Source organism: Pyrgilauda ruficollis, unplaced genomic scaffold (genome assembly GCF_017590135.1).
Source record: "Pyrgilauda ruficollis isolate IOZ18807 unplaced genomic scaffold, ASM1759013v1 scaffold18, whole genome shotgun sequence".
Taxonomy (NCBI): domain Eukaryota; kingdom Metazoa; phylum Chordata; class Aves; order Passeriformes; family Passeridae; genus Pyrgilauda; species Pyrgilauda ruficollis.
This window is the reverse complement of record NW_024516984.1, coordinates 9,950,478-9,962,654: the sequence shown is the minus strand read 5'-3', so window position 1 is coordinate 9,962,654 and position 12,177 is coordinate 9,950,478. Positions and strand designations below refer to the sequence as shown.

Sequence of the window (12,177 nt, the reverse complement as noted above, 5' to 3'; positions counted from 1 at the left end):
CAAAGACTGGAAAGGGCATGTTCTACCCCATCCTATCTCCTTCACCTGGAATAGGATCAGCAAAGTCTAGCGTTTCTCATCTGGGCAGCAGAGCTCAGAGTTTCATGCTGCCTTCTCTGGAAAACCAAAGAGATTAATCCAACTTCCAGTAACAAGGAGTCAGTTCTGAGCAGCAGAGACCATCTATGGCCTCCTGCAACACCAATATCCTGCCCTGCCATCCCTGTGATTAGCACTGTCAGTCAGTGCCCACTGTGGTCAGGGACAGTCCTGATCAGCCAAACATAGGGGGTTTTCCATGCACAGTTCCAGTGCAATCCTGTGGCAAACCTTTCCTCTCTGTCAGAGGCTAGTGAGTAGTAATAACAGAAACATCATCTTCCTCAGCCTCCTTCTACAATCTTAAACAAGTCCTCAAGGCATAAAATCTTCCAACCTGTCATAATTCCCTACTGGCAACTGAGAGAATAGTTTTGAAAAATGTTTGATCCTTACCAGTTTCCAATGAATCGGGGATCGCTCTGGTCAATATACACAGCTGTCCTAGGATCAACATAGAAACCAATAAGGAGTCCTCCTAATAAGTATCCAGCTGCAGGTCCAAGGGCTCCCATTACGTACATGATGGCTGAGGAAATAAAAGGTCGAAGTCACAGAGCAATAAAATTAATGTTTCATTATTTATTTACACATGAAATCACAAAATGATGTTTCTTTAAGCAAGAAGTTCTGCACCCTAATACTTGAAGGAACTTTTTTTCAACCAAGGCAGCAACTTCTGCCTAAGTCACATATCAGTAAGAAGATTACTACTTTCTGTACATTTTCAGTCAAATTATGCAAGTATACACTATTTTGGTATTCTGGATGGAAAACATACTTGACTTGCATAATTTTTCCTATTTGGTAATATTTCCTTTAAATCAAATCAAAACTATTTTTAACATATAATTTTTTTTAGAAGTCTAACTAATGGTAGGGAAACAGAAAAGCAGAGGAAAAATTGTCATCAGAGAGCAAAATACAACATTCTAATTTAGTTACCATCAGCCTAATACTGTGTATAAAAGAATGGTCCATTTTAAGAAATCAAATATTCCTATTTCAGAGATTGACAGAATACAGGTTCACAAAAGGAAAGTGCCATTTAACTAATTTGTTATCTTTCTATGGTAAGGTCTCCTACTCAGTGGATGAAGAAAAGGTGATGAATATGATTTTCCTGTACTTTAGGAATACTTTTAAGGTCCTTGAAAGGGTCCAGATAAGGGCAACAAAGCTGGTGAGAGGACTGGAAGGAATGACCTGTAAGGAGCAGCTAAGGACTTGAGGCTTCTCTAGTCTGGAGTAAAGGAGGCTGAGGGGCAACCTCATTGCTCTACAGCTTCCTGAGGAGGGGATCTTTATTCACTGGATCTTTTGTCCCTGGTATCCAGTGACAGGACACATGGCAATGGTTCAAAGCTTCACCAGAGGAGGTTTACATTGGATCTTAGGAAGCATTTCCTTATGAAGAGGGAAGACAAACACCCATGAAGGTTTCCTAGGGAGGTGCCAGACTTATCAGTGTGTTTAAGAGACATTTGGACAATGCTCTTAGTAACAGGTTTTAGTTTCTGATCAGCCCCGAAGCAGTCAGGCAGTTGGATGAAATGATCCTTGTAACTCCCTTCCAACTGAAATGTTCTGTTCTATTCCATTCCATTCCCCTACAAAATAAATAAAGTTCCTTCCTTAATATATCCTGCAGCATCCATTCCTTTTAAGATGCTTCTGTCCTGCTTCCCATACAGCCTGGCTGTAAGTAATAAAGGAAGGGGGTGGAAGGGCTGGTATCTGCTGTCTGCCCACGTATCTTGTACCACCAAAACCCAGGCACAGCAACACCTGCTCAGATGCTGCAGATCCTCTAGCAGCACATGAAAGAATTGATTATCTAATTCTCTGTAATTCTCTCTCTAGGTCCAGATGGTTACTGGACCAGTCCCTGTCCACAACAGGAATATGCAGACTCCATTCTTTTTGGTCCCATCCTCAATCAGACACGCTGAATCCTAGACTGCAGCAGCTGAAGAAGCATAACTGAGTTATTACACCTTGAGTTTTCACGTTACCTGTTACAGTAAATTATATCTCAAGGATAAAATACGTAAAAAGAGATAACTAAACCTGCCTGATTAAACCAAAATAACTTGCACATTTCCATATTATGCTTTGAAATAAGAGAATGTAGAAAAAAGGGCATTCTCACAAGTAAAAATAGAACCTCATTGCAGAGAAAAAAAATCACAGAAGCCAACACAAAAGGTAAAACTGCCTATACTAAAAAAATGCTGCCAGACCACAAATTGATTACAGTTTTGTCACTTTTAAGTCTTTTTTTTTTTTGTAAACACAATTTTTGTTTCTATGAAACTGCAATTTTGAATAAATAGATTTTGCTGAAGTCCTTTTCACATAATGGTTTTCAGAACTGTGTTCACTATTTAAATTTATTCCAGCCATGTTCCCTACTGATTGATTGTAAACAATTCTCTGTATGCCTACAATGCTCCATCAGACATTGAAACTCTGCTGCTTAGCAGCAACTGGTTAGTTAAATCCCACAGTAACTGTTATTTGCAAAAATTCACACCACAAGGAGGAAATAAAAAAAACAAACTAACAAACAAAAAACTATCACTACACCCCCAGAACCAATAATAAATTTTGTTCTACAAATGTTTGCTTGGAAAATTGTTTCAGACAACTACAGCAAACTCAGATCTCTAAAATCTTTAGAGAGGAAACACAAAGCGAGTAAAAGACTGACCTAATCCATTCACTTCAGTATTCAGAAAAAATACTTATACTGCATTAATTCAGCTTTAGTCCCACCACTGAAAGCAGCTAAATCAGCAACTTCTCATGTTTCAAATCACTATCCAAATAGTGTATTTTGTATACCTGGAAACTTCAGAGGGTTTTCCTTGTAAGCAGAAACATTGCACAATAAAGGTAAAAGTAAAACTGTACACTGTTCTGCTTTAGAGGAAGAAATCCTGTTGACAATTTCAGGAGTATTTTTAAATTACCATATGCTGTTCAGGCTTCAAGATGTTTTGTTTTTAATATAATTTACAGGCAAAATATCACTTTCTGAGTTTTTCAGAAAACACAGAGCCTCCATGCTCCTGGTCAATGGCAGCAGGTAAGTTCATAAAATTGCCCTTTTAAGACACAGCATCTTTTTCAGCATCCAATAATAGTCACTATCAGAAACTGGACACCAAGTGCAAGAAACTGATTTAGACTTATAAATGAGACTAAACAGAGCATGGCAAGCATAACATTTCAGTATTTCAAAATTACATACTTGAAAGAATCTGCCCCAAACTTTCAAACCTTGCCATGGAAGTGAAGGGCAAACCAACTCCATAAGTCACCCTGGCAGGCTACTCAAGGGTCCTGGACCCTTAAAATTCTGGTCACAGCCCTCACAGCTATATTCAGGAATAAAGACATTTTTGATTCCCAAGTAGGCCACCAGGATTACTGGATGATATAGAAAGGAAACTGAACTGGAAACAGATCCAATTTGGGTATCATCAAAATTGTACCTGCTTCAGGAATAAAAATTCCTGTGGAGAATAGTTTCAGAATTTTTTCCACTCAGAACACTAGAAGGTCCCCAGATTTTGGATGAAGAAGGTTCAAAAACATGTAGATGATGTATAAGCACCTTCCTTTCAGCCTTCTGCCAGGGATTTCAGCTAACTCTTTTTGGTCCTCCCTCTTCAGGCCATGATCTGGGATCATGATCTAGTGAGTTGCACAGATGTAACAGCCAAGACCTCTCAAATGGAATTAACAAACATTTTTATCAAGAGACATGCTGGAGTACTGTGATGCTGAGGCAAGGCATGCAGTATCCAGATCATTTTTTTTAATTGAACCTAAGGAAATCCAGCATTCGTCTTATAACCTCATAGCCATAAGCTTGATTGGTGCTTAGATTTGCAAGCTGCCTTACTACTTCTAAGTCACAAAAAGCTATGCTGTAAAATAGCACTGATACATCTTTCCCCATGATAAAAGAGAGGTGATGTACATTCCACGAGTTAAAAGCTCTACTCCAAACCATAAATCATCTTCAACAGATAAAAGGAAGAAACTACTGTTAATACAGACATATGGGCTACAACATCAATCTGAATCTTTTCTGATTGCGTTACACTGGAATGCAGGATTGCACCCCTCTAAGTTCCTGCATTAGCCACACGTGTTCGATGCTGTCAAGTTGTATTACAATTCTGTGGGAACACTGGTCTCTCCAGGAAAGCCCATCTGCAGGTCACCCACTCCCACCCAGCTTCACAGAACCACAGAATATTCTGAGCTGGAAGCCACCCACATTCCTAGAGAATGGCCTGAACAGGGATCAAATCCATGACCTTAGCATTAACAGTACCATGCTCTGACCAATCTCAGGGTGACTTAGAGCCATCTGAGAACTACTCATGACATTCAACACAACCAGCTTAGACTGGACCTGGCAAAAGCTTTAAGTCTGTTGTAGCTTGCTGCTGCTGCTGTCATGCAGGATCCTAAGTCTTCAGAGGAAAGCACAGGTTGGTTTACTAAAATTACACAGCCTTTAAACAAGATGATTTCAAAGACAAAGACCTTGTGGATTCTTTAAAGTCCCCCTCTTCTCCAAAGATCTTAGTGTTGTGATTAAGAGTTTCCATTACCAAGCATATCTCCTCCTCTGGGTGTACTCTCTCTTCAGTAATGAGGGATAGCCTTTCCCAGCACCCCCAAACCTGGTCTTTCAGATCATAGCTCTACCTCTGACACAGACTGCAGATAAGTAAAACTATCCTGGTTTGGAGAGAGTTAGTTAAGTCCCCATTTTCACCCGAGATATCTAGCCATGGCAACATTAATTCCTTAAAGCTTTGTACTGGAGGAGTTTCACTGCCTCACTAAGTATGTTCTCATACTAGCAAGGTGGTCTAATTTCAAAACAGCAGCTGGCTGTGGCTAGCCAGGCTTAGCCATAAACTGCTATCAGAGCTAAGATGCTGGATGGGAGAGACAAGGGGAGTTAGAGAATCAGTAACCTAATTACATACGGAATTTATCTATCCATGTGAAATAAGATCAAACAATGTCATTCTTCACCACAGAAAAGTTATCCTGGGACATGTTACAATGAATTCTGTCATTCTGACAACATTTGACAAAATTATTACATTGTCTATTGCTTTATTCATAGAGATTCTTCTTCAACAGGAGAAAGCTCTACATACAGCCTATTGCAGCACAGTCTTTTTGACTACAGTAAGATGAGCTGAATCCTCTGCAGGTCTGAAAATCTGGGTTCACACCAAGTGCATCAAAAAACTTTGTTGCCAAAGAATTTTTTTCTTTTAATCTACCTACACTACCTCATTTATTTAATGAGACAGAGTTTATAAAAATATTGTGAATGTCCTTTCCCTCTTCTAATCACACCAAAAGACATCTTCAGTAGGCTCTGTATATGGGAATATATAACATATGCCCTGTGGCACTCTCATTTGTGAACTCTCTGACTGTGCCTCTTTATATCAGTCATGCTAGCACCAATTAAAGTCACAAGCCACATTTTGTGATGAACAGAAACGACAAATTAGTGAGCTACAACAGGGTGGCTTCTGGGTTCTAAAAACACACTTTGCTTAAAAAAGCAAAAACAAAGGCATGTATTGCTCAGTCCCTGTCATCTCCTCTGTGTGCACACACATGTCACCACACAGAGTTTATCACTGGAGGAGGAGAAACATTTCTGAAAGACCCCATTGTCCAAATCCTGGCAGCATATCACCATGGTACAACTGTTCATTTCATACATGTGTAAGACAAGCAGAATTTGACTTTTATTCTGTTTTCAATGGAAGTTTAGAATTTGCAAAATCCTGCAAAAGCTACAGGGTGCATTCTGAAAGTCAATTTTATATATGCATACAAGTATGTATATGAATGTTTGCTACTGTCAGAATAGTAGAGCAATTACAGAAAATTTTAATAGGTTTTGTAGGATACTTTTTAGGATATAGAATCATAATCCTTTTATATTTGTAGATTTCAAGTTTTTACTCCAAAATCTTAACTGTCATTAGCATGAGGGTATCGACTGGAAAACAGAGATACAAAAGACAAAATCAATCCACTAGAGTTGTGAAGTACACTAGTAAGTCCAGAAGTGTAACTTACTTAATTGAAGCAGTAATTCAGTGTCTACCAGTTGAACAACACTCTCATGAAAGAACAGCACAAAGAAGAATAAAAACAACCAAAAGAAAACATTCACGTGAATTTGCAAGGAAAGCCCTGTGTATACAGATTACTTGTTTACAATCTGAGAACTGAGCTTTAACAGAAAGGCAAGATGAACTGTATATAATCTTGAATATTTATGCGCCAAGAAATGTAATAAAGGGCGATAGATTAAAAAAGAAAAAAAAAAAAAAACAAACAGTTGCAGGGTTACCACCTGGAATTTTGCAAGCAAGAGAAGCACCACCATGCTATGGTACCACCATCCTCTCCAATGCTACCAGCAGACATTTCCTTGAACAGCTGTACTGTGTTGTCACCGGAGAATGAGCAGCACTGTTATTTCTCTAGGGTATAGAGCAGGTTTTGATTTCTACACAGAGCAAAGTTGATACACAGAGGTTTCAAAAGGGAACAGGCCCCAGCTCTCCCCTGTTCCTCTCATGTCACAGCACTGTGATGGGATACCAAGGATCAAGCATAAAGGAGCTTTCAAAGAAACATCGCTCCCATTCATAAAGGCGTATTTACTTCATTCTGTCTAATTTCACTACACAGAAGCTACCCCAAAAAACATAAGGTTTAACCACTCTTTTGAGCCTGAGGACACAAAACTGAGCTGTGTGAAGAAGTCAGGCAGACTTCTCAAAGCTTTTAAGTCAGGAAACCAGTTCACTTCCTTCTTTTCATCACGAACGCACAATCAAACGTATCTATACATGCTTTAGGATTCTTTCTTTAATGTGGTTATTTGCTCAGGAAAAAACAATGCTTTGAGCATTACTGCAGTTCAGATAGTAATGTCCAGTTCACATCTTTAAATCACTTCCTTTCAAAATGCATTAGTGTTACATGACTATAATAGTCTCTCAGACCCAGTGTTCCACTCAAAACAATAAAGAGAGCAACAAAACTACTTCAGTAACCTCTCTTGATCTTTGTATAGAATATTATTTGTCACTATTTTAACAAGCAGATTTCACAGACCTGGAAGACAAATTTATAGAGAAACATAATTAAAGCATAATTGTACACGTCTACCATGGAAAACAAAATTAATGGTCCAGCTTACCACTCCATTAAAAAATGCTGGAAGTTAAATAAAATATGTTTCAATTTTATTTAAGTGCCAACACCAGATGAAAAGCATCAGATTATTACTTTTCTCTTACAGCTTTATTACTAAGATATCATTTGTATTAAAAGAGATATCATTCCCTGATTTAAACAGTTATCCTGCTTCATGCTTTGTATTCACCATTTACAGTCATGTTCTAAAACATTATAATCATTTTCACTGGATCCAATTCTACTATATCCATAAAAAAAGGATAGCAAGCTGAAAGAAAACAAACTAAAATAGGCTGTCTGTCCCAATGTGTACTTCTTGTACATATTGCAGTGCTGCTCCAAATCATTGCTGTGCTGTAGAGCCACAGTGCCTACAGAGCAATTCACTAAAATTTCATAGACTCAGTACTTGTCTTTTGGTTACATCCACAGGTGTGTGCATGCAATCCAAAATCCAAAAACACTGAAAATACCGAAGAAGAAAAGCTTATACTTGTACCATGGTATTTCAGCTTTACAGATACCTGGCTAAAGAAATAATTGCCCCAAGGAAAATTACTTCACTGCTTAAAATGAGAGTTTTTATTTCTTTATTCCTAAAACCTGAGAAAACTATGGAAGTAGAAATCCCAGGGGCAACTGGAGACTGTCCCATTCTTTAGAGACAACGGTTTTGCTTGGAACACACAAATATTACTTGCGGGTTGCCATCAAAATCTGTCTTTTCTCTCTTTATATTCACCTATAAATATACATTTGCTGATAATATTACCAAGAATGACTTACAGTTAGCAAGTAAATATGAAAAAGACACATCTGTTTAAAAAGATTAGTGAAAATGGCTGCGATTTCTGAGTGCAATTTCCTATCAGTGTGGTTAACTCAATTTAGACACCATGCACAAAGAAATTCTTACATCAGATAATTAAGCCAGTGAGATTTTATCAGCTTCGTAAGTTCTTACACCAATTCTAACACAAGAATCTTCTGGTGACAACGGTATTCCAAAAGCACATACAACTAACTTTAAGCTTATGACTAGTCCCCACTGATGTGAATTGTTTGCATGACCAAAGATATACACACCTATACTTTCATGATCAGAACTTAAATTGAAAACAAAGATGTCCTGATATTCTTTCCGTGAAGTCAAAGGCATTGGTAACCTAAATAGATGTTTGGGATTTTCTTTAAATAGAAGTGTCAACAATTGCTTAAATGCATGAGTAACAGTGATCTTTCTTAAAAGTCCCAATTATTTTTTCCATATGTAGGAAATTTTGACATGGAAAAGTACTGTTATTGAATTTTAGGTCTCAGACAGATGCACACTACTTGTGCTGAACAGAGTCAGAATGTCGTAAGAGATGCAACAGAAGGCACAGTTCTGCTCTTGGCTACTACTTTCTGGAAAACAGCTCCCAAAAATGCCCCACATCTTCAAGTTCTTTAAGTTTATGCTGGTATGTTGTGTTATTAGCACAAGGTAACATATCCCAAGAAGCTGACTAGGCATAAATTCCCAAACTGTAAGTTTTCAAAAGAGCAGATTTCTTAAAAAATGTTTTCTTTTGTGAATAGTAAGGCAACTAGACAGAGACATTGACCATTTGTGTTAACACTTACTGACTAACTCCTTGGTCCCTTCTGAATTCTTGGTTTGTCCTTATCCCAAAGTTCTGATTACTCCAAAGAATGAAACAATGTAATGTCACAGAAGTAGTGTCGACTTCCATACAGAAACTTAACTACTGAATATAACTATTATTAACTAAATTGTAAGCAAGCTACTACTCCAAATTATTTTTAAAACCTTTAACTAATAACTGGTTAGATAATAACTAATAACTGGTTAGATAATTTCACTGTATTATTCAAATAATAATTTGGGAGCTAAATCCACAGTCATGAATTTAAAATTCACATTAACAGTATTCTTGAAGCCACTGTGACTTCTCTCTTGGAGCAGACAGGATTTGGCACTTCTGCACTAATACTCAGTGGTGTTCCTACTAAAAGAACACTGAAGCTGCTGGCTATCTTTAAGATACTAAAGCAGCATCTTGACTCACTGGCATTCTTTCCATAAGGTCATGTCAAATGGGAATATCTGATCTCTGCCTTTTAATTGCTTGGCTTTGGGGTTTTTTTAATGGTTTGGCAGCTGAGGTTACATATACACATTTAATTTTCACTAGGGATTATCCCCAGGCACATGCTTACAGATTCTGTTGATCTCAGCTTCTTAAAACATATTTTCATGTCTTTAGCATTACTTCTAACTACACTACAGTGGGCAGGGTTGTTCACTTGCATGTCATCCCCTTTTCTTCAAATATCAAACTGTGAAAAATATCAAACTGTGAAAGCTGAGATTTGGCCTTCAAGTGGACCTCAAGAGGCAGATCCCAAATAAGAAAATGGGAAAAAAAAAAAAAAAGAGATCAAATTTAAAACCACAGCTAGAATGGTCCATAGCTTCAAGACCAGCAGAACCTAGCCCAGAAGAGTATTTCAGAGTTTTTGTATTATGATTTATTTTTAATTTGTTTTACATCATGTTCAGGTAGTCTAAGACTACAAGCCAACAGGAATATGTTACTCAGGTCCTCTCATCTCTCTGAGCTGGGAGAATACACCCACTCCCAGAGGAAAAGCAGGGAAGGGCCCAGTGAAATGTACCAGGCACAGAACCAGATGTTAAGAGTATGCCATCATGAACCATAACAAGAACCAGGAATAAGTACCAATTCTTTAGGAAAAATCTTTATACGCTAAATACCCAATGTCTATGGATGTGTGCTTTTATTGTGCACAAACCAGCTAATGGCACACAACTACCTGTTTTAGGGAGGCAGGTTTGACATGCATTCCTTTATACTTCATCATTATTCAAAGCCAGTTCCTTTGTGCCTAGAAAAGAAAATGTGAGGAAGGAGCAGAAATAGACCAAATATCTACTGAAAGGGAAGGTTAGGTGCTGATAGTAAGCACAATTATATATTTATATATATTCATTTTTGCTTTGTCCCACCAGCAGGACAACAGAACAAAGAAGTAAAGGGGTAAATTACTTCAATCATATTCCCTCAGAATTAATTTCCTTTCAAAAATTGGTTTCTGCATAGGAGGCACAGGTTAATTATTGAAAATGTTGGTGATCATTTTTCCCTTCACTACCTCTCGCTAATAGACTGCAAAGAAGGGCAAGCTACACAGCATTTCTTCTTATTTTCTTTGTAAATTGCACTTACATTTTCATCTTCCAACTGAAACAACAGTAATTACACTTCATTACTTACATCTGACGCAAAATCTGCCTGTAAGCAAAAGCCCATTATTCCAGCAATTTGCAGATGACCCTGTGAGTTTTAACATCTATTGTATTGCTAAAAAATTATTTTGCTGCATTCAGAAAGGCTGAAAGCTGCAATAGCTTCAATAAAAATATATTAAACAGCAATTGGCAAAGTGAAATGCAGAGCTTTATAGTAATTTTTGAAACAATATTGAAAATATTATTACAAGCCAAAGAGTCTGAAAAACATTTCCAGCCATGTGTAACAGTTATAAAAAGAGGAGACCATTTATTTTAGCTAAAGGACAACACTACTACTTTATGAAAACCTCCAAAGCTTCAAAATAAGGTCTTTATCTTCACAGGAACAACATTGTTTGGGCACTTTCATGAAGCTGAAATTATGGTGATATGTTTGATTCTGGAAATAAAACTTGAGCTTTGGGTTCTGGGTATGAATCTCTCCTGTTTTCCACAGAGGGATCGTAAGACAGACATGAGAGCTCATTCAACTCCATGTTCTGCCTGGGGACAAGAGTTTCTTGCTGTAGCACCAAACTGAATCTCTTCATCCCAGCTATGGAAAAATATCATCAAGCAGTGCCCCAGCAAATCCTTCTCTCCCCATGGTCAAGAAGCTAATGGGTGTCCCACCAGGGAGAAACAAATTGCTCTCAAATGACCCTGACACTCCTGACACAGCCCCATGAAATAGGATACAGAAGCACCAAGCTGCTGCTGCAGATCCCTGAAAAGATCCTCCTAAATCTGATAAAGGGACAGAATTGTTAGAGATATTCAAGAAAATCAGAGAAAATGAAATGGAGATCACAAAGAGTCACGGAAGAAAGAGGTGAATACTGTTTTGCTAGAAACCTAAAGACAGGAAATTAATTTATATTTTTGTTTTGTACAGAAAATCACCACAGACACCATTTGTCAGTAACAAACTGATTCTATAAATAAATATGATTCTATAAATATATTTCCTTAGACCATTTTAGTCAGGTCCTGAAAGAAACAAATGTATGCCTCATGAGGAAAGGTAGATATTGACATGCAACACCAATAATAAAATAAAAATTGCAAAAATATTTTAGCTTGACATTTTAAGTTATGTATTTTACGTGGTTTCCTTTGGTTTGGTTTTGTCTCTGAGTCAAGCAAAAAAGATTATTTTTTTAAATGCTAATATGCAGTCCTACATAAAGATCAAAATAATTCAATGAAAGTTAAATATTTCAACACGATCAAAACCAAATAATTTTTTCTACATAAAAAATCCTAAATCACTATACCTCTATAATCAAGATTTAATTGTATCATAATTTGTCAGAGCAAGACCATTACAACATTTTTATCAGTGTTATTAAAAGGCATAATTTAAACACCATGTGTAGTTTTAAAAAATCACTCTAACAAAAGGTTCTCCTATTACAAATGGTAATATCACAGCTACATTTGTCTTTCTTTTTAAGATATAAATTGTCATTGTGATTTACAGC

General features: G+C 37.3%; 1 protein-coding gene across 1 annotated transcript in view; it reads right to left on the bottom strand.

The window, feature by feature from the left end:
- SLCO5A1 (solute carrier organic anion transporter family member 5A1) overlaps window positions 1-12,177 on the bottom strand; it is a 69,795-nt gene that overhangs the window by 35,280 nt on the left and 22,338 nt on the right. The window contains exon 3 of the mRNA XM_041464369.1: window positions 496-628. Within this exon, the coding sequence (XP_041320303.1) occupies window positions 496-628 (133 nt within the window). The remainder of the gene's footprint in view (window positions 1-495; window positions 629-12,177) is intronic.